At 41.9% G+C, this 22660-nt stretch overlaps 1 protein-coding gene across 2 annotated transcripts in view; it reads right to left on the bottom strand.

The window, feature by feature from the left end:
- Nucleotides 1–20835, bottom strand: part of HNF4A (hepatocyte nuclear factor 4 alpha) — a gene marked incomplete at both ends in the record, with an annotated part of 59428 nt that extends 38593 nt beyond the window's left edge. For both annotated transcript variants that reach the window (XM_079718935.1, XM_079718937.1), the window contains one exon: nucleotides 20787–20835. In XM_079718935.1, coding sequence (XP_079575061.1) covers nucleotides 20787–20835 — 49 coding nt within the window. The remainder of the gene's footprint in view (nucleotides 1–20786) is intronic.
- Between the last annotated feature and the right edge of the window lie 1825 nt (nucleotides 20836–22660).

The following is a 22660-nucleotide window of genomic DNA, read 5'->3' as shown; positions in this document are numbered from 1 at the left end:
TAACAAAAGAAAAAATAGATAAATTGGACTACATTGAAATGAAAAATTTTGTGCACCAAAGGACCTTATTAACAGAGTGAAAAGGCAACCCATGGAATGGGAGAAAATATTTGCAAATCATGTCTGATAAGGGGTTAATATTCAGAATATATAAAGAATTCCTACAACGTAACAACAAAAAACCTGATTTTAAAATGGGCAATGGATTTGAATAGACATTACTCCAGAGAAGATACACAAATGACCGAGAAACACATGAAAATATGCTCAACATCAGTAATCATTAGTGAAATGCAAATCAAAACCAGAATGAGATAACCACTTCACCCTATTAGGATGGATAAAAAAAAAAGATAATAAGCTTTGGTAAGGATGTGGAGAAATTGGAACACTTTCTCACTGCTGGTGAGAATGTAAAATAATGCAGCCACTATGGAAAGCAGTATAACACTTCCTTAAAAAATTAAAAATAGAATTACCATATGATTCAGCAATACAACTTCTGGGTATATACCCAAAATAATTGAAAGCAGTCTGGAAGAGATATTTTTACACCATTTCATAGCAACATTATACACGATAGCCCAAAGGCAGAAGCAAGTGTCAATTAAGAGATGAACCGAAAAACAAAATGTTATGTATACATACAACAGAATAATATAAAAATGTTATGTATACATACAACAGCCTTAAAGATGAAGGAAATTCTGATACATGCTGCAACATGAATGAACCCCGAGGACTCTTTGCTAAGTGAAGTAAGCCAATCACAAAAGGACAAATGCTGTAAAATCCCATTTACAGTGGTACTTTGAGTAGTCAAATTCGTAGAATAGAATGGCGGTTGCTGGGGGCTGGGGGCAGAGAAGCTTGGAGAGTTATTTTATAATGGAAACAGATAAAAAATTTCAAGAGTTGGGTGGTGGTGGAGGTTGTATAACAATGTGAATATACTTGATGCCTCTGAATAATACATTTTAAAATGGCTAAAATGGTAAATTTTATGTATATTTTACCACAATTTTAAAAAATTTCATCAATGTATAAAATATATGTATTTCATCCTGACAAATTTAGGTTTAATTCCAAGAATGCAAGGATGGTTTAACATTAGAATATTACTAAATTAGCAGACTAAAAGAGAAAAAAATGTGATTATCTTAGTAGATGCACAAAAAGCAATTAAGACAATTCAACATTGTGATTAAAAACCAAACAAGCAAAACTTCTAGCTTCCTTAGAAGAAACTTTTTAAAACCCAGTAAAAGTTACCTACCAAAAATCTAAAGCAGATATCTTACTTAAAAAGGCCAAAGTCCCTTTAAAGTCAAGAATAAAACAAGGTTGCCCACTGTGGCAGAGGCTGCAAGTTGTCTGTTCTGTATTATATAGTCTCCTTGTCTTCCTTTGTTAATAGAACCTCCAGTTTTCATTTGAACACATGAATGCCCCGTCAAAAAACTTATCTCAAGCATTCCTTAAAGCTAGGGGAGACCATGTGAATATGTTCTGGCCAATGAAGTATAATCAGAAATGTAATATGGCAGCTTCCAGGAACTTTTTTAAAAGACAGCTGGAACATGACTTTTACTCCTTTTTCTTCTTTGTCTCTTGCTCCTTCTTTCTGCCTGTAACATGGCTGTATGGTTGGAGCTCTGGCAGCCATCTTGGACCATGAGGATGAAGACCTCACGGGGATGAAAGGGTTCCTGAGGACTGTTATGGGGAAGAACCACCATACTAACCTTAGATTGCCTCCCTCTGGACTTTTATAATCTGAGGAGTAATCTTCTATTTTGTATAAACTACTACTATTTTGTGTCTCAGCTACTCATAGACAAACTATACCCATTATTACTGCTTCTCTTTGATATTTTACTAGAGACCCAAACAATACAATAAGATAAGAAATTAAAAACAGATCTAATAAGGGAATTTAACAAAATTGCTGGATACATTTTCAGTATGTCAAAAGCAGTTGGTTTCTATACACTAATATCAACAAATGAGAAGATTCAATTTAAAAATTATTTATGATAGCAATAGGGATTATTGCTAGGATTAATCTAACAGAAGACCTTTATGTATTAAAATTATTGAACTTTATTTTAAAAACATAAAAGCAAACCTATATAAATGTATCATGGTCAGAACGATTTTTGAAAATTATAAAGGGAAACCTCATTAAAACAAAGTCAGAAAGCCAGAAGGGGGAGCTCTCATGCACATACTACTTAATCTCAATACAGATCCCAACAGGAAGAGATGTACCTTACATCTCTGGAAGAAAGTGACACTACTTTACTACTGGCAGCAGGAGGAAGAAAGATTTTCTCCTGGCCTGACAACAGCTCAGCCAACGAGAGACTGTCACAACTCAGCCAATGAAAAGCCACTATACTTCCAACTCCCAGTTTCCTCTAATGGACTGTTTGTTTATACCAGCCCATCCCAACTTCGTCTTTTCCTCTATAGAAGAGCTTCCTCTCCCTTAGTTTACCAAACTTGCATATAGTTCACCATAGTTGCATGTCCCAAATTGCATTTCTTTGCTGCTCCCAAATAAACCCATTTTGCTAGAAAAAATAACTGGCTCTTTTATTGTCTTAGGTTAACAGCTTCATTATGCAAAGATGTCAATTCTTCCCAAATTAGTCAATAAATTCAATGTAATTTAAATTAGAAGCCCAACAGGACAAAACTACTTAGCACTGTAGTTGGCAAATTGCAAGCACTCAAAATATGTTAGTTGCCTTTATTGAAATCCAGTGGAGACAAATAGGCTGTTGGTCTCCAAACTTTGTTTTGTCCTGTTCAGTCTCATCTTAAAATTTACGTGAATGAGCAAAGAGAATAAACAAGATAATTTTGAAAAAAACAGCTGTAATATGAGGAGAACATGCTCTATGACACATAAAGCTATACTTTCACTGTCCAGTATGGTAACCACTAGCCCCATGTGGCCATTGAGCATTTGAAATGTGGCTAGTTCAAACTGAGATGTGCTTTACACTAGAGAAGTATAAAATACACATTGTGTTTTGAAGCCCTAGTATATAAAAGAAAAATATCTCATTAATTATTTTTGATTGATTAAATGTTGAAATAATATTTTAGTTATTTTGGTTTGAATAAAATATTAAATAATTTAAACTATTTCTTTTTTGAACTTAAAAAAATTAAATGTTTTATTTTCGTATAATTGTACCAATAGATTCACTTACCTGGTTTTTTTTTTTTTTTCATTGTTTAAGTGTGGCTACTAGAGATAAGTGGAACAGTATGGAGAGCCTAGAAACAGATCTACATATGTCTGAAAATGAGGGACAAAAGCAATGGCATTGCATATCAGTCAAGAAAGGACACCCTAGTCAATAATTGTCTGGGTCAATTGGTTATCCATATGAAGAAAAATATAATGGCATCTCTATTTCATATCGCACACAAAAATCAATTCCTATGGAATAAAGACCTATGTAGGAGAAATAAAACTTTAAAAATTATAGAAAACGTTTAGCATAATATCTTAATGATTTCAGGGCACTGCAAAAAACAAAAAGCACACACTATAAAGGAAAAGATGATTAAATTTAATGATCTTATTTATTATCTAACCAAAACTTAACTACATTACAATTGTAAACTTCTGTACAACAGAAGATACTCTAAAGAGAGCGAAAAGACGAGCTACAGACTGATTAAAGGTATTTTCCACTAATACAACTGAAAAAAGGATCTGTACTGAGAATAAGTAATTCCTTCAAATTGTTAAGAAAAGATAAATAAGGCAATAGAAAAATGGGCAAAGGATATGAACACACACACTCACAGAGGAAATTCAAATGGCAAAAGGAGCCTTTCCCTCTCTAGAAATATGGGAAATGCAAATTCTCATTTTACATTCATCATCTTTCAGAGTCAAGTGTGGAGGAAGTTGTGGAGCAACCAGAACTCCTAGATGCTACTGACTAAAGTGACAGTTGGTGGGCAAGATCGAGCAATTTGCCAACATCTCATCAAAGTGAAGATGCCCACTGCCTGAAATCCAGAAATTCCACTCCTCCCCATTATCCTAGAGAAACTCTCACCCACAGGTATAAGAATGTTCTTTGTAGCCTTGTTTAAAATAGTGAAAAGCTGGAAACAACTCCATTGTCAAAAACTGGAATAAATATACTTTGGGATGTTCATTCACCATTTTCAATGAGTGCCCTAGTGCTGCTTGTAGCTGCATGGGAAGATCCAAAAATAAAAGGCAGTGGCTGAAGTATACACACAACATTTGAATAAGTTTTCCAGATATGAAAAACAATGTTATATATAGTTTATGTGGAGTGAAAGTATAAAAACATGTCTAGCAATGATGAACAGCAAATATTGACAGGGGTCACCTCTGAGAAGGGTGGCAAAGCAAGGGATTGAGGAGGAGTACAAGGTGGGGCTTCAAGTCTAAGTGGAATGTTTCATTTGTCATTAAAACAAACAAAAAATGAATCAAATGAAAATATGGTCATGCATGTAGGGCTCGACAAAACTGAGTGATGGGTACATCAGTGTTCACAATATTATTCTCTCTACTTTTCTGCAATATTAGGGAATAATTACAAATTTTTTAGAAAGGAGAAAGATAGTGAAAAAAATTAACTGTCTTTCTACATACCAGCAACAGTCTGTAATGTAACTGTTAAATCATACTATTTAAAATATCTCTACACTTTTTTTTTCTTAAATCTAGGAATGTATTAAGCTAGAGAATTTCTCCGTTGGGGGGCAGGGAGAGCTTTCACGGGTGCTGATGTTTTCAAGGGGCTCTGTGATGAGCTAATGTGAACACACTGGAGGCTTCTCTTGGAGTGCCCAAGGCATTCATTGTCCTGTGTTAAGGTCTCTGAGAAGTTCTCTGATAATGAAATTTGTACAGCTTTCTTTAACCAACATTTTTCAGACGTCTCAGGATAGAATCCTCCTTGTCTGAGCGGTCTCGCCTTGGGAAAGGCTGACCTAGTCACCTCCAAGTTTCCTTCCAATCCTCACCATCACCGTTCTAGTTTTGGCTCTGCTACTAACGTGCTGTATGACTTTGGCCAAATCATCTTTCTTCTTGGGGACTCAGCTTATTAAGATATTAAATGGGTGTGTGAAGTTTAGACTCTGAGATTCTCTTACCTGTTTCCAGCTCTAAAACCCCATGTTGAAGCCCAGCCTTAGGATGACATTTCCACTCAATTTTATTCCTCTTCACTCAACTAACTTTTTATGATTTAACTGAAGCAGGTTCATGGTAAAAGAATTACAGAAATGCACAGAAGTGAAATAAAAAAGAACTAAATTTACTCCATATGCCAATGTATGCCTTTTTCGAAAGCTATGATGATTGCTAGCATTTATGGAACACTTATGTCCCAAGCACTGTGCTAGAATAGAACTATTTTTATCCTCATTTTATAGATGAGGAGACTGAGGGTCAGAGAGGTAAAGTCACCTGTCCAAGGTCATACAGCTCGCGAGGCTCTAACCCAAGTCTGCCTAACTCTGCACCACAAATTCTCAGCCACTACCATATAAGCCCTCCCCATCTGAAGAGGGTCTTCATCACTGTGAGATTCCTTTTCCTCCCAGCACCCTAAGTCCTTCAGGATTCTCTCATCTCAGAGGAGCTGTGGGTGGATACTACCTCCTCCAAAAACAAAGTCAGCACCTTCACTGTGGGAGGATCCGTGTCCCTCCCCCATAATCCGTTCACCTTATCTCTAGAAAAACTATGACTTGCCCTGGAGAAGGGGAAAAAAAATAATCCTCTCCCCTCCCCAACTCCACCCCCCAAATCACAGGATTTGGGGGTAAATTCACAGGCTGGAGACAGAAGAATGGGTGTGTAATTAAGATTCAGATTGACTATTGTTTTATGTGAATGTCTGATAAAGAGAACACAATGGCTGCCATGGGGGCTGGGAGGTGAGATTTCCCAAGTGTAGAATTCTAGAAGACAAGCCTTGAGTTCTAGAGCCTGGGTCATCACCCTGCCCCACCCCCACCCCCGCCCCAAACCAGGCAAGCAACAAGGGTGAGGACCCCAGAGAGACTGTGGGCTGGGGAGAAGACCCAGCCAGGGATACCTGCCCAAGACATTTGGCTAGAACTGGTCTATTCAGAATGGGAAATGGAGACAGGATGAGTTAGCTGCTAAAGAATCCTAGGTGCTAGAGCAGCTGTGTCCAACAGAAATATAATGTGGACCACATATATAATTTACAATGTTCTAGTAGTCACATCAAAAAATAGTAAGTCTATGAAATAGGAAATTGCGCTCACAAATAATGAGCTTTGCCTTGGTCTTAGCAATCAGGGGTCCAAAACTCAAGTGCCCTCTGTGCCCAGATAGAGGTATATGGAGCAGATAGAGTATAAGCAGGTTTCACACTTTCCTATAAGAAAACACAGCAAATATAATGGTTTACGTTTATTAATATAACTTTAGTATAGAGACACTAAGGAATGGTGGGGACTGCGGCAAATTAGAGGAAGCACGCCCAGCCTAAATTAGCTCCAGTGGGCTTTTGCCTCGTGGTTATGGGGAATCAGTGTTGCTAGAGCTTCCAGTTTTTTGAAAGAGGCTGGAAGTTGGGGTTTTGAAAGGTTAGAAGTCAATTGAAGTTTTATCTAAAAACAAAACTGGGTGGCCTGGATCTCAACCTCTGATGTCCTTTGAACCCTTGGTCATGTTTTGCGGAGGAAGAAACTGAGGTTCAGAGTGGTTAAATATTTTCCCCACTCACAGTAAAGACAAAGAACTGGCCCTTCGGGTCATTTCTGCTGCTTCCGCTAATAACCAACACTGATTTTTCACTATTCTTATTGAGAATTTCCTAGGTCCCAGGTTCTGGGCTGAACATTTGACGCGGTGAAGGAGGTACTGTTTACAATGCCAGATTTAGAGAGGGAAACCAAGGCTCAGAAAGGTGGAGTCGATGACCTAATATCCCACTGTGAGGCTTGAACCTGGGTCTGGGTTTAATTACAAGACTCTCCGTGAAGAAACTCGGAGACCAAGGAGCCTGGTGGTTTTTACCCTGGGGCTATTTTGAAGGGTCAGGGGCTACAGGGTGGGCAGCATCCTGCACCCCGACACTTCCTTTAACCCAGGTGCCTCCTTTGTATCATTCCCGCAAATTGGTTTCCGGTAAGATTTTGTTTGAAGAAGGAATGCCACTGCCATTTTTTTTTTTTTAAGTTTGAAACCACTGATCAGCCCACGGTCTCTTGATTTACAGAAGAGGAAACTGAGGCCCAGAGGTGGCAAGTGTCTGAGGTCCCTCTGCAAGTCGGGACCAGAGCCAGGACCAGAACTGGGCTCTGGAGTCCAGGCCCCGTCTGGGAAGCTGCCCACTGGGTGTGCTCCCCTGGGCTCTGCCCAGAGAAGGGCCAACTGCTCTCTCTGTGTCTCAGCACCTCCTCTGCCTTTCCTCATGCCTGTTTGGATAACTTTTTGACCTGTTCCTTCACAAGCTTTCCCTGAGGTGTGGCTGCCTCCGTTGCTTGTTCCAGGGAATCCTGGAGCCTTGGCTGTGTGACGGCCCAGGCTTGGCCAGTCCCGTGGCAGACAGTTGTTAAATAGTGGCTGTCTGGGCACAGGGAGGACTATTTACCCAGGGCAGGGCCCAGGCAGAGGCTGCAGCTTCCTCCTCACGTCACCGGCCCGTCCAGCCATTCAGCATACTGACTCAGCTGTCCCCTTCTGCATTTGCTCATTCCACAAATATTTATGGAGCGCCTACTGTGTACCAAGCACTGTTCTACATGCTGAGGATACAGCAAGACGGCCAGATTCCCCACTCTCATGGAACTGACATTGTAGTGGAGGAAACAGATGATAAACAGATCAGCGAATTCACAATTCCAGAGCCGTAGAGGATAAAGGGATTGATAGTGGTGGCTGGAGGAGAGGCAGTCTTAGATGGGGTGGTCAAGGAAGGCCGCTCTGAGTGGGGACATTTGAGCTAAGAACCAAACTTGGAGAAGAAATCAGTTATGGGAAGGTCTGGGTAAAGGGTGGTCCTGGCCAAAGGAACCCCAAGTACAAAGGCCCTAGGGCAGGAATGTGCTTGGCGTGATTGAAGGACAGTAGAAAGGCCCAAGTGGCTGAAGTGGAGTGAGCAAAAGGGAGAAAGACAGGAGAGGCCAACAGGAGGGCAGACAAGAGTCAGACCCCAGGGGTCCTTTTAGGTCAGGGAAAAGAGCTTAGCTTTTCTTTTCAGTGTGACACAAAGCAATTAGAAGGTATTCAGCAGGGATTTTAAATGCAATTGTATCTTGAATTTCTAACTTTAACTCCGCCCTTTCCCTTTGCGGCTTTCTGTCCCAGGACTCTTGTTTTCAAGTATTGTTGAGGGTGTCTGAAGTAGTGTTTATTCCCTTTTCCTTTTTAATTTAAAAATTGTTTCAAAAATTTTATGAAGGCTCTATAGGTACACAATTGAAAAAATCAAATACTTCTACAAAACTGATAATAAATTGCAGTAGGGCTTGCCTGGTGGCGCAGTGGTTGAGAATCCGCCTGCCAATGCAGGGGACACAGGTTCGAGCCCTGGTCCGGGAAGATCCCACATGCCGGGGAGCAACTAAGCCGGTGTGCCACGACTACTGAGCCTGTGTTCTAGAGCCCATGAGCCATAACTACTGAGCCCACGTGCTGCAACTACTGAAGCCCGTGTGCCTAGAGCCCATGCTCCACAACAAGAGAAGCCACCACGGGAAGCCCGAGCACCACAACGAAGAGTAGCCCCCACTCGCCACAACTAGAGAAAGCCTGTGCGCAGCAATGAAGACCCAATGCAGCCAAAAATAAATAAATAAATACATACATACAAAATAAATTTAAATAAATAAATAAATAAATTGCAGTAGTTGCCCACCCACTCTTTCTTTCTTTTTTTTAATTAATTAATTTATTTTTTGGTGGAGGAGAGGCACCTCCGTGCATAACACGGTCTCTAGGTGTGTGGGCTTCAGTAGTTGCAGCATGCGGGCTCAGTAGTTATGGCTCGCAGGCTCTAGAGCGCAGGCTCAGTAGTTGTGGCACACAGGCTTAGTTGCTCCACGGCATGTGTGGTCTTCCTGGACCAGGGCTCGAACCCGTGTCCCCTGCATTGGCAGACGGATTCTTAACCACTGCACCACCAGGGAAGTCCCATCCACTCTTTCTTGAACCTGATTCCCACAGCTCAGGGGCAACCACTTGCAACTATTTTAGCTAGGTTTTCTTCCCTCCTGGTGTTGTCTTTTATATTTCTAAATATCATGGTTATACTGCTACTTCTTTATTTTTCAGTCTTAGATGTAATAGGTTAATTTGCTAATAGGAAAGATGCTATAAACTATTTTCCAGTTTGGAGGTAAGTCAATATTCATTGTTTCATTTGCCTAACTGCACTATTATTCTTACTACTGTTCACAGCTGGTGGAGCCTGTACATGAACGAAGGCGTTTCCATGCAATATCTCAATTAATCTTTACAATAACACTATAAGGTAGGTGTTGGCCAACATAAGTAACACTAACTCTTGATAAGTAACACTAACTCTTGAAATCCACTGGAATTGGTTGCAGTTTGCAGAAGACCTTTGTACCCATCCCCTTGATCTGCAGAGCTGTCGTGGAACCAGCATTATTAACCCTATTTTCAGAGGAGGAGCTGGAGCCCAGAATGATAAAGGAAATTCCACCTATCACAGTGGGGTGGTTAAAATAAAACCTATCTTCCAAACAAGATGGAAGGAGCCAGGATCCCTGTGTGAAGGAGATAAACTCTTCTATCTTACATTACAATACCAGCTAGTATTGTCCTTTCTTTTCCCCAGCATCCTTATTGTGGTATAATTGACAAATAAAATTGTAATGCACTTAAAGTGTACAACGTGATGATTAGGTATATATATATATATATATATATAGTGAAATGATTCCTGCAACCAAGTTAATTAACACATCCATTGCCTCATATAGTTACTTTTTTTTTTTTTTTGGTGAGAATGCCTACGATCTACTCTTAACAAATTTCAAGTATACAAGTATTATGAACCATAGTCACCATGCTGTACATTATATACTCAGAACTTATTTATCTTGTAACTGAAAGTTTGTATCTTTTAACCAACATTTCCCCATTTCCCCCACCCCTAGCCCTGTCAACCACCATGCTACTGTCTGTTTTTTTGTTTTGTTTTTTTTAACATCTTTGTCCTTACTAATACAATGCCTGGGCTTGAAGCCTAGCTCTGCCTCTTGTAGTCTGTGTGGGTAGGTTTTTTAACCTCTCTGAGCCTTTGGTACCTCTAATGAGAAATGGGTATGGTGACAATACCTACTCAATGGGCAGTTGTAAGGATTAAAAGAAGTAATTTTTTAAAATTCAAGTATAGTTGATTTACAGTGTTGTGTTAGTTTCTGGTGTACAGCAAAGTGATTCGGAAATATATATATATATATATATATTCTTTTTCATTATAAGGTATTACAAGATATTGAATATAGTTCCCTGTGCTATACAGTAGGACATTGTCATTTATTTATTTTATATATAGTAGTTTATATCCACTAATCCCAAACTCCTAATTTATCCCGCCTCCCTTTTCCCATTTGGTAACAATAAGTTTGTTTTCTATGTCTTTGAGACTGCTTCTGTTTTGTATGTTCATTTGTATCATATTTTAGATTCCACATATAAGTGATATCATTATGATATTTGTATTTGTCTGACTTACTTCACTTAGTATGATTATCTCTAGGTCCATCCATGTTGCTGCAAATAGCACTACTTCATTCTTTTTTATGGCTGAGTAGTATTTCATTGTATATATATACCACATCTTCTTTATCCATTCTTCTGTTGATGGACATTTAGGTTACTTTAAAAGGAGGTAATTTTTATGAAGTGTTTAGAACAGTGCCTGGCCCATTGTAAGTACTCTATAAGAGATAAAATAGGCTTCCCTCATGGCACAGTGGTTAAGAAACTGCCTGCCAATGCAGGGGACATGGGTTTGAGCCCTGGTCCAGGAAGATCACACATGCCGCGGAGCACCTAAGCCCGTGTGCCACAACTACTGAGCCTGCACTCTAGAACCAACGAAACACAACTACTGAGCCTGTCACCACAGCTGCTGAAGCCCATGTGCCTAGAGCCTGTGCTCCACAACAGGAGAAGCCACTGCAATGAGAAGCCTGCGCACTGCAACGAAGAGTAGCCCTCGCTCACCACAACTAGAGAAAGCCCCGCGTGCAGCAACAAAGACCCAATGCAGCCAAAAATAAATAAATAAATTTATTTTTTAAAAAAAGAGATAAAATAATCAACAAGGACCTACTGTATAGCACAGGGAACTCTACTCAATACTCTGTAATTACCTAAAATGGAAAAGAATCTGAAAAAGAATAGATATATGTATATGTATAACTGAATCACTTTGCTGTACACCTGAAACTAACACAACATTATAAATCAACTATATACATGTAGCTGATTCATTTTGTTGTACAGGAGAAACTAACACAACATTGTGAAGCAATTATATTCCAATAAAGATATAAAAAAATAAACCAAAATAGTAAAAAATAAATAAATCAACTCTATTCCAATATAAAATAAAAATTTTTTTAAAGAGAGATAAAATAAACCAGAGCTAGGGAGTGAATAGTCCAGGACCCAGATGTGGGCCTTCTGATGCCAAGTTCAGTATCTGACCCCAAAGCCCCAGACATTTGCATTCCTCTTTATGATTTTTACCATATTTGCCCAGCACCTGTATTTTATTTATCTGTAAGTATTTACTTGATAATTTTCTTTCTTTTGAGGACATACATTAATCTTTTAAAGGATAAAGGATATTTTATATTAGTGCTTCAATATTCTAGTTATAAATTTTTCTAACACACAGTAAAATAAATTCAGTAAGATTTAAAAGTGTTTGTCAATGTACTACTGAAAATCAGCCCCTGTTCCCTGTGGGTACACTTAAGGAAAAGTATGCTATTTTAGATCTATAAAGAACCTTTGGGAACATTCTGTCCAGTGACTTTTAAACCCTTTTGACTATGACCCTCAGTAAGTAACACATTTACATCCCATACTTTATATACAGTGGCAATAAAGGTGGTAGTCAAAACACAGACTCTGGAGCCTGACTGCCTGGGTTGGAACCTTAGCATCACCTCTTAAGGCATCTGTCACTTTCACTGAGTGACTCAAACTTCTCTGTGGCTCCATTTCCTCATCTATAAAAGGGTAAAGACAATTACAGCCCCTACCTCACAGGGTCATTGTGAAGGTAAGGAGTTACTATTTGTAAAGCCCTAGTATGTGATCTATAAATTGTTGGTATTATCACAACCCCACACACACATCCATTACCATAGAAATGAACAAAATTTTCACACACGAAATTTACTGTGACTACATGAGATGCACTAGGATGTTTTCTGTTCTATTTTACTTCCGTTTTAAAAAGTGGTCATCTTTATAAAATTTCATTAATCTATTTGTGATTTATGATTCATACTCTTTTCTGTGTGAACAATATACTTAAATAAACATATATATGCATTTTTTTTTTTTGCGGTACGTGGGCCTCTCACTGCTGTGGCCTCTCCCTTTCAGGAGCACAGGCTCCGGACGCGCAGACTCAGCGGCCATGGCTCACAGGCCCAGCCGCTCTGTGGCATGTGGGATCTTCCCGGACCGGGGCACGAACGCGTGTCCCCTGCATCGGCAGGCGGACTCTCAACCACTGCGCCACCAGGGAAGCCCAATAAACATATTTTTTAAATAGTACATTTTTATTCAAAGAAAACACAAGAAATGAAAATGATTGGTTGGTTATGTGAACAGCAATGTGCTGAAATTATTTTGTCCAGTGCAGTGAGGGTACATGAACAGACTCGGGGTCCCTAAACAGCTTGGATACTGCTGATCCGTAATTTCTAATGAAAACTGTTGAATTGTACTCTAGGAATCATATATGTGCTTTAAAGGCTTTAAAAAATATATTCAATATATTTTTCAGTTTGCAAGAGTCAGCAAATTACAACCTCTGAGCCAAATCTGGCCCAGTGCCTATATTTATAAATAAAGTTTTATTGGAACATGCCACACTCATTCATGTATTTATTGTTGATGGCTGCTTTTGTGCTACAAGAGCAGAGCTGAGTAGTTGCTACAGATCCCATCTGGCCTGCAAGGCCTAAAATATTTACTATCTGGCCTTTTACAGAAAAAGTTTGCCAACTCCTGTATTAAAGTTATAATTCAAAACCCCTAAGCCTAAATTAAATCTTACGCTATTTGTTATATTTTATTCTGTTCGTAAGTCTAACAAATTTTAACAATTACATGTCCCCCAACACTTTACTTTGAACAATTTCAAACCTACAAAAGATTCAAAGAATAATACAGTGGGCACTAATGTATCCTTTACCTAGATTCATCAATTGGTAGCATACTGTCACATTTGCTTTATCACTATCTATATATCTCTCTGTGCTCTTATTTTATTAGAATGTTTAATGTAAAAAATTGTGTATTCATATATGTTATACATATTTGACTGTGTGTGTTTGTATTTGTGAATGTGACCATGGTCCCATGGCAGAGGTGGTCAGCTGTGTACCAACAAATTCACTCCTCCTTCCGTAGTTCAGAGCTATTCCTGGAAAAAAGCTGCCCATCTAAGGACCACATATCCCAGACTCCTTTGCATTTGGCCAAGGCCAGGTGACTAGTACTGACCAATAGAATGTGAATAGAAATGATAAATGTCACTCTGAGCCAGGGTCACTTCTGGGGTCCCTGGATGACTATGTGACAGAAGTAAGTAAACTTCTAACTTACGTTAGGTTTGTTTTTTTGTTCCAACAGGAAGCATTGCCATAACTAATACAACCCGATACATTGCATGACCCATTAATGGGTCAAGATTGCGGTTTGAAACACACTGGTCTGGTCCACGCATTTTTTAACCATGGAATCCTTTCATTAAACACTTCCATCAAAAGTCAAAATGCAGCATCTCTGGTTAAACCAGAGGTTGTGGTGTGGGGGAACCTAAGAGCCTGGTCTGTTTGAACCCCACCCCCAAGGCCCCCACTGGCCTCAAAGTGAACTCTGAGGCATCTTTCTTGACTCCTAGGGCTCCAGTGAATATTGTGTAATGGCCACTGAGCCAGGCACAGGGCTCCATTTATCAGACGAGGAGGCAGGGCACCAGTAGGAAAAGGACTTGAGTGAGGTCACAAACAGCTGCCTGGGCCCAGAGCCATTTCTCAGGGCTGTGGCCAGGCCAGGTCTGTTCCCCCCATTCCCATGCCTTCAGTTTGCTCTACACAGGCCCAGACTCACAAGCCAAGCCCCCGAGAGCCAACCTCAGGCCTCAGAGGGCATCTGAAGGCTCAGGACCAAGCTTTGTCCAGCCAAGGACCTGCAGCCTGGAACCAGTTACATAGCCCCTCATTCATCTCTGTTTGTTCCACAGCAGCTAAAAGATGCCTCACACGTAGGAAGCATTCAGTCCCTCTCACATAGCAGGTATAATAATAACAACAACAATGCATAAAATTTACGTAGCACTTTCTACGTGCCAGACACTCAAAGCTTTACAGGCATCAACCTCATTTAATTCTCACAACCCTACAAAGTAGATGCTGTTATTATCACACCATTTGACAGATCAAGAAACTGAGACACAGAAAATTAAGTAATTTACCCAAAGCCATATGGCTAGTAGGCGGCCATATGAGCCCAGGCAGTCTGACACCAGAGTCTGAGCCGCAAACCAAGGTGTTATGCAGCCTCTCAAATGCTATTATAAGAGGTAACAGCATAGCCAAAAGAATGAAGGTTTAGCACCAGGCAGACTAGATCTCAATCCGTCACTGGGTGATACAGGGAAACTTACTTAACAACACTGAATCTCAGTTTCCCTGTTTATGAAGTGGGAATAATATTTCCCACCTTGACGGGTATTGCAAAGATTAAAAGGGAGAAAAACCTATAAAGTAGCCGGCATCCTGCCCATTACATAGAAGGGACTTATATGGAAATAAATTTCTTTCCTCTGCAGAGGTCCACCCTTATGCTAGAGGCATGTGAGTCAGAAAAAAAATGGAAGGCGTAGTTCCTGCATTTAAACCTCTCATAATCTTCTTAGGGACAAGATAAATCCTTTATGGAACAATCAGAAAAGTCCCAAGATACTTTCAATTAAGGATGGAATTCACTGCAGTCAAATGTTAAATAAAATCAGTGCCTTTGCATCTGCTGGTCCCCCTCCCTCTCTCCTCCTGGCTGACTCCTGCTAAACCTTCAGGTTTCAGCTTAGATATCAATTCACTCCTCCAGGGTCAAGAGGTCCCTGACCCCTTCCCCTCTTCCTAAGCCCCTTTGTCCTCCCACTGTGCCCTGTTCACCCCTGTTATGGCACTCTGTCTTTGATTGCTGCTGGTTCATCTGTTTACCCCACCAGATTGGATGCTCTCCAAGATCTAAAGCCATACTTTATATTCTCCTACATTCCCCCAGAGCCTAGCAGAATGCTTTGCGTACCATAAGCCCCCAGTGGTCATTTGTTGAAGAAATGAATGAGTGAACAATGAATTAACGAATGCAGGAGTTTTCCGGATGAGGACAGGATGCACTCTGGGTATCTACATCCTCCCTTTATAAAATGGGACAAAATTAGGCAATGGTTTCCAAACGCCAGCTGACCCAACACCCCAAATCACTTAAGGAACTTAATAAAAATTTAAAGATTCTTGGAACTCATCCCAGAAGATTCTGATTCAGGTCTGGAGTGGAGCCCCCAAAAGATGTCATCTTAAGAAAATTCCCCATATGCAGCAAGATTCATAAACCATTGAACCATAGAGGCTGAAATCAAATTGACGTGGGAAAGGAAGGTACTATGGACAGGGGAGAAAGGCAGGAAGGGTGAGGGAGACTCTATTTTGAGAATGAAGGGTGGGAACAACCATGCCTGGTATCTGATATAGTCCCGTTGCTGGCCAGTATCTGGGGCCCTATCCAATTTTGGGCTCATCAACCAACCATTCAGGGAGACAAAGCACTTTATAGTTTATGATACCTTTTCGCCTTCGTGAGCTCATGGATCTTCACAACGACCAAGGTTCATTTGGTAGATGAAGAAATTGATGATCAGAGAGCTGGGCAAAGTGTCCAGCCTCCCACAGCTTTAAGTGGGAGAGCCACTTAACTAAACCGCCTCTGACGACAGCTTCTGATCTGACCTGAGGCTGATGCCACTAGTCAAAGGAACTAGTCCTATGTCCCCAGGAAAAATCCGGCTCATCTGACACTTAGATATACTGCCCTGAAAGAGGATTGTTGACCAGTGGCCAAGTCACCCCTTGTCTCTTTACTTGCAGGTACTGATGTCCAAGACCAGCCCATCTTGTCCATCCAACCGTCCATCCATCCATCCATCCATCCATCTATCTATTCATCTGCCCACTCACCCATCACCTCATCCATCCATCCATCCATCCATGCATCTTTCCAGTTATTTATTCATCCATTTGCCACATCCACTCACATATCTTTCCATCCATCCCATCCATCCATCATCCACCATACCCACTCACCCATCCATCACATCTATTCATTATTCCATCCATCCATCTACCCACCTGCCCATATTCCCTGCTACTCATTCATTCATTTGTACCATTCATTCATCTATCTCTCCATTTCATTCCCATCCATCCATCCATTCACCAGCCCATCACACTGATTCATCAAAGCAACTACCTATCTACCCACCCAGATATCCATTCATTCATTCATCCATCTTCTCATTCATTCATTAAATAAACCTCCTTCAAGTTCTACGTGGGACCAGGTCCTATGGTAGCCCGGGGTATAACAAGAAGCATCAGACATATACAGACCTTGCCCCCGAGGAGATTTGAGATGCTTACAAAAATGGCAGAGTCCCGAAGGGCCAAAATAAATAATCATCAAGGGAAGCTTGCTAAAAGCAAAACAAGGGTAGGAAAATAACAGAGCCAGGAGTTAGGTTAGCACACAGATATGCACACCATAGCATCTTATCCTCACAGTTGCTAAGGACAGCCCCAAATCTGGCACTGAGCTAGATGCTGGCACCCAAAGCAAATGCTGCAACATGAGTCACAGTACACTCAGTTGTTGCAGATCCTACTCAGCAGCTATTCCTGTTTCCTTATAACACAGTGGTGTTTCATGTGCCCAGGGCACATTTGGAAATGGCAGGAGACATTTTCGGTTGGCACAGCTGACAGGAGGTATGCTATAGCATCTAGTGAGTTGAAGCCAGGAAAGCTGCTAAACATCCTACAGTGCAGGATCCTACAGGTCAGTCCCTTTACAGCAAAGAATTATCCACGCCAAAATATCAGTAGTGTCATAGTTGAGAAACCTGTTATAAGGGAACCCTAATTTGGTTTGCAGCAGCATTGTGCCAGACAAGAAAAGACCATCATTGGTCTAAACCTTTGCTGTGTGTTCCCATTTCTTTCCATTAGACACTTCCCAGCTTTCCTTGAACTAAGGAAGTCTGCTGGGAGGTTTCTGGGAAATTTTTGCTTTGGGGGAAAAGAAACAAGTGCTTGGAGGAAAAACCCTTCCAGCTTCAGACACTTAACTGCAAATGTGATACCTGATACTGTGACAGCCACCTTGGGTCTGTAATGGGGCAAATCGAGAACCAAAAGCCAACACAGTGAGGATGGCAGGGAGGTAGGAACGGAAGAGTACAGACCTGGTGGACATTGCTGACCATTGTCATAGGGCTGTTTCTTTAAAACTGACCTCAATTCATTCATCCAACAAATGCTTACTGAGCACTTATTCTGTGCCAGTCACCATGTGAGACGTGCAAGGCTGAACAACGCACTGAAGTCCATGGCCTCATGGAGTCTATAGTCTAGTGGGGGAGACAGATGCGACAAGACACACAATGATTTGATCAGAGTAGTGATGAGAACTATAAAGCTGAATCCAGTGTCCTGTGGATGCACTGCAAGACCAGGGAAAGGTCAAGTTTGCCCAATACCACCACACCAAAGCTCATTAAAGACTATCCTACTAAGGTTCAAAAACGTGAGACAGCAGTTGGGATTTATTTCGTGCTTGCTTTGTGCCAGGCACTGTTCTAAGCACTTGTGTATATATATATATGTGTGTATATATTTTTAAATTTTTATTGAAGTATAGTTGATTTACAATGTCGTGTTAATTTCTGCTGTACAGCAAAGTGACTCAGTTATACATACACATACTCTTTTTCATATTCTTTTCCATTATGGTTTATCATAGGATACTGAATTCCCTGTGCTGTACACTAGGGCCTTGTGGTTTATCCGTCCTATATATAATAGTTTGCATCTTAAGCACTTGTACATTAGTTCTTGTGATCCTAACCACAGCCTTGCCCTCCATTGCCTCTCCCAGGGCTCTGCTATGAACCATGTTCCTTACCCAGCAACTCACCTCTGTGATTGCAACCTTCAGAGGTTATTATTTTCCCCAGTTGAGAATCCCAGAAGAAGGGGTTTTACTCAAAGCACTTGTTTTTTTAATCAGAAAGTTCATCTTTCCAGAGCCTCCCAGCAGGCTCCCCTAGTTTACTTTACAGATGAAACATCTGAGACTCAGAGAAGGGTAGGTTATACAGCTTAAAAAAAAAAAAAGGCAGATCGAGAATGCTAACCCAGATTTATTTTATCTGAAAAGCAGGGTCTTTTAGCCAATGTCTCTCTCTCTCTCTCTCTCTCTCTCTCTCTCTCACACACACACACACACTCTCACACACACACACACACACACCAGCAAATGCCCAGCTGTTCCAGGATGGCAATGTTCTCTTGTTGTTGATGCATGCTGCAAATCTGGGCATGGGAGCCCTTCTTTCTCTCCTCAGCCATATCTGTAGCTGAGCCAAGAGGGTCAGCACAGACGGACAATGTCAGGTCTGGAGTCACATGGGTTTTTTTTGAACAATCCTAAACTTTAGTTTTCTCTTCTGTCCTTGGAGATGATAATGTTATTTATCTGAGACAACTGTTTTGAGAATTAAATGCAGTAATAGGCATAGAACACCCATCCATCCCTCCATCATCCATCCATCCCTATCTGACCCATTGGGAGATGATGAGTCTTCCTCTGGACGCAGGGTCAGCCAAGTCTCACAATTGTGTTTTAACCTTGGATGAAGCCCCCCAGGCATGCCCAGCCCTTTAGCTATGCTATCTCCTCTAACCACCGCCCCCTGTGAGATAGGTCCTGTTGTTCTCTCCATTTTACAGATGAGGAAATAGATTTAAAGATGGGAAGTGACTTGCCCAAGGTCACAGAGCTGGTGTGCGGGATAGGTCCCCAGGCTGTTTTTGGCTCCACAGCCTCTGCCATTTCCACGGCCTCACATACTCCTGCTTGATAGTGAAAGAAAGAAGATCCCCTGGACCAGTCGAGAGACCAGTCCCTGATTCCTTGAGGCCATCCGCCCTTAGCTAATGATGATATCAAGGAATATTTACTGAGTCCTTACGACGTGCCTGGTGCCGAGGGCTCACACCCTCGCTTTCCTTTAGTCCTGCCTGCAAGAAGCCCCTAAGACACCCTCTGTCCACTTCAGAGAGAAGGCAACCAAGACCCAGAAATGATGAGTAATTTGTCTAAAGTCACAGAACAAGAGCCGAGATCTACTGGATTCCAGAGGCCAAGCTCTGCGCATGCATGTGACTGAAATCAGTTTATAAAATGCACCAAATTTTTGAAAATCCAAAATGTGCAAAAAAGTAATATGAACATTCTCTTGAACTTCCCTCCTTAGAAACAAATCTCTGTTACTGGTTTCTTTGTGTCCTTCCACTAATTTTCTACGCAAATACAAAGGCGTGTACATATATATGAGTATATCTGTTCTGTTATAAGAAATGTAATATGCTATACTCTCTTCAGCTTACTTTTTTTCACATAATTACTTGGAGGTCCTTCTCTATCTGCAAACAGATCTGCATTTTTTTTCCTTCAACAACGGGATAGCATTCCAGCCTAAAGAGGCATCATGCTTTATTTACCCATCCTCTATTGTTGGTCATCGGGGTTACTTCCAATTCTGGAGTTACCCGGAGCAGCAGAGCCTCAGTCCTTCACCAAAACACACTCTTCCCTTACCCTGCATCTAAGTTACACACTTACAGCAAAGATCATTCTCATTTTCCGATGCCCCAGGCTGTGCGTTTCCTTCTATGGCTTCCCCTTGCTGAATTATCCAGAGCTGATGGTCCTCCTTAGAGGGGCTGGCCGACTCTCCCCTTGGGTCCCATCCTACCTAGACCAGGAGCTAGTTCCGTGACTGAGACCCAGCGAGCTTCCCTGCAGGCTTCAAAATGAGGATGATGCTTCTAGTTCCACGCTCTGTGAAATTTCCTAAAGACCCCCAGGATGCATCCCCACACAGGCTGTCTCTGTGGGCAGGCAAAGTGAGCCAAGCCCCTACCCTGGGGCTCCTGCAGCCCCTCCAAGTACTTCCCATATCGGCTCCGCCAGGCCTCAGTTTAGGAGTTTAGTGAAGCAAGTCACATGCCTCCCTCGGGTTTCCTGCCATTCTGGAGAAGCCCTTAGAGGGTCTTTGGGGTGCTAGGAAACACGTAGAGGGCCATCCCATGGTCTCCCAAACTTAACGTTGGTCCCACCATGTCCAGTCTTCCCCCGAAGCCCAACTGCAGACCCCACTCACCATAGGAACTCTCCACCGGAACCCCGAGGGGCGCGTTCACACTGACCATGGCCAAGCCCGCCCAGCCGGAGACCTGGGGGCATGGAGGAGCCTGGGGCCCACACACAACCACAGCGGGAGCTAGTCCACCAGGAAGGCAGTGAGTGCAGCCAGCTGCCACTGCCCGGTTATCTTATTGATTCTTCTAATCACCCAAGGTGGGTGGATACGTTAAAGAGTAACCAGTTACTTAGGGAACCTGTGGCTGGGTACTGTCACTGTTGCCATGGCAATGACAAGCTGGCCAGACCAGAGGTCCACTAGGGCCCCAGTCCTGCATTCTGGGGTTGGGGGCTCTTGGAGCCAGAATGTGGGGGACACCAGCCCCCTCACCCCTCACTTGAGGGAAAGGACTGGCCAGGAGAGGATGAGGAGGTGAGAGTCCAACCTGGGTTGGGTTTTATGGCTCCAAACAATGGGTGTGGCAGGAGGCAACAGGGAGGGGTAGAGGAGAAAAGGAGGAAGCTGGGGGATTGTATTTATTGAGCGCCTACTGGATGCTGGGAGTTGCAACAGGCATTGCCTCGTTTAAATTAAATCTTGAGATGAGGAAATTGAGGCACAGAAAGAAGTTGCTTGCCTGGAGTCTCCCAGCTGGTACAAAGAGGAGTTAGAATTACAACCCACAATTCCCCTTTATCTAGCATATATTTATTGAGCACCTACTGTATACCAGGCTCTGTGCTAGACTCCAGTGATATAGAAATGAGCAAAGAGACATCATCTCTGCACCCATGGAATTGTGGACTAATGGAGGAGATGGGCATTAATTAGATAACATTAAAGATATTATTGCAAAGACATAATTACAGATGGTGAGCGCTACGAGGAATGGAGAAACACAAGTATGCCTCCAGGCCCGTGGGTCAGAGGCACTCTACCTGCTCCCTCCACCGGTCCGTTGGTCTCCTTCACCACACAAAACACAACCTACTGCCGAAATCTGCATCCTGGCCTTGGAATGCAGAGCCATCTTGCACCTTGGCTGTCCTGCATACTAGGCTACCATCTGGCTTTTGGGGGAACAGTCCCATTTCTTTTATCCCAATGTTGGGTCTCACAGCCTGACTTGGAATCCTGAGCTCAAGGTCTTCATCATGATGGGGAGGCTCAAATGAGAAGTAGGAAAACCTGGGACTCAGAAAAGTCAGAAAACCCCAGCTCCACCATCATCTTGCTGTATAGTTTTGGGTACATTATTTCATTTTCCCATAGTAACACCTACCTCACGTGTTGCTTCACTTCTAAACTAGCTAATTGATCTATTCCTCTCTGTCCACAGTCTCTTCTTCCCAGTGTGCTTGCTCAGCAGCCTCAAGGGGACCTCTCATCCCCTACTGATGGACACTGGGGTGTCTCCAGTCCTTTGTTCCTTCTGTTTCCTCCCTACCTGTTGCACCTTCCTGTCTTAGTTTCCTCCTGTCCAGTTTGAAGCCCACAGTCCATCGTCTTAGTTTCTCTCTTGCTTCTGTCTCAGTTCCTTTCCTTCTAGCCACCTGACAAAAACCCAAGCCTGGAAGAGCCTAAGTATCTTGCTTTCTTCATGCCTATGAACCAGCAGCCAATCACTGTTGAAAAAAAAAAATCACTTAGCGAGACAGATGAGGGCCACCAGAGATTAATGACCAAGAATTTCAACAGGTCCCTCCACACTGCCTGGAACTTCCACTCTGTTTCTCTTCTCCTTGCTTTTCTATTTTCTGCCTCTATTTCAGATCTTTTCTCTCCTCAAAACTTTTCCATCTCATTCTCAGCAGGCTGAGACTCTACCTTCTTCACAGAGAAAATAGAAGCCTTCAACCTGGACCAGCCTCAACTCCCCACAAAAATTCACC

The sequence above is a fragment of the Hyperoodon ampullatus genome (assembly GCF_949752795.1).
Source record: "Hyperoodon ampullatus genome assembly, chromosome: 14".
Lineage (NCBI taxonomy): Eukaryota > Metazoa > Chordata > Mammalia > Artiodactyla > Ziphiidae > Hyperoodon > Hyperoodon ampullatus.
This window is presented reverse-complemented; position numbering and strand designations above follow the sequence as displayed.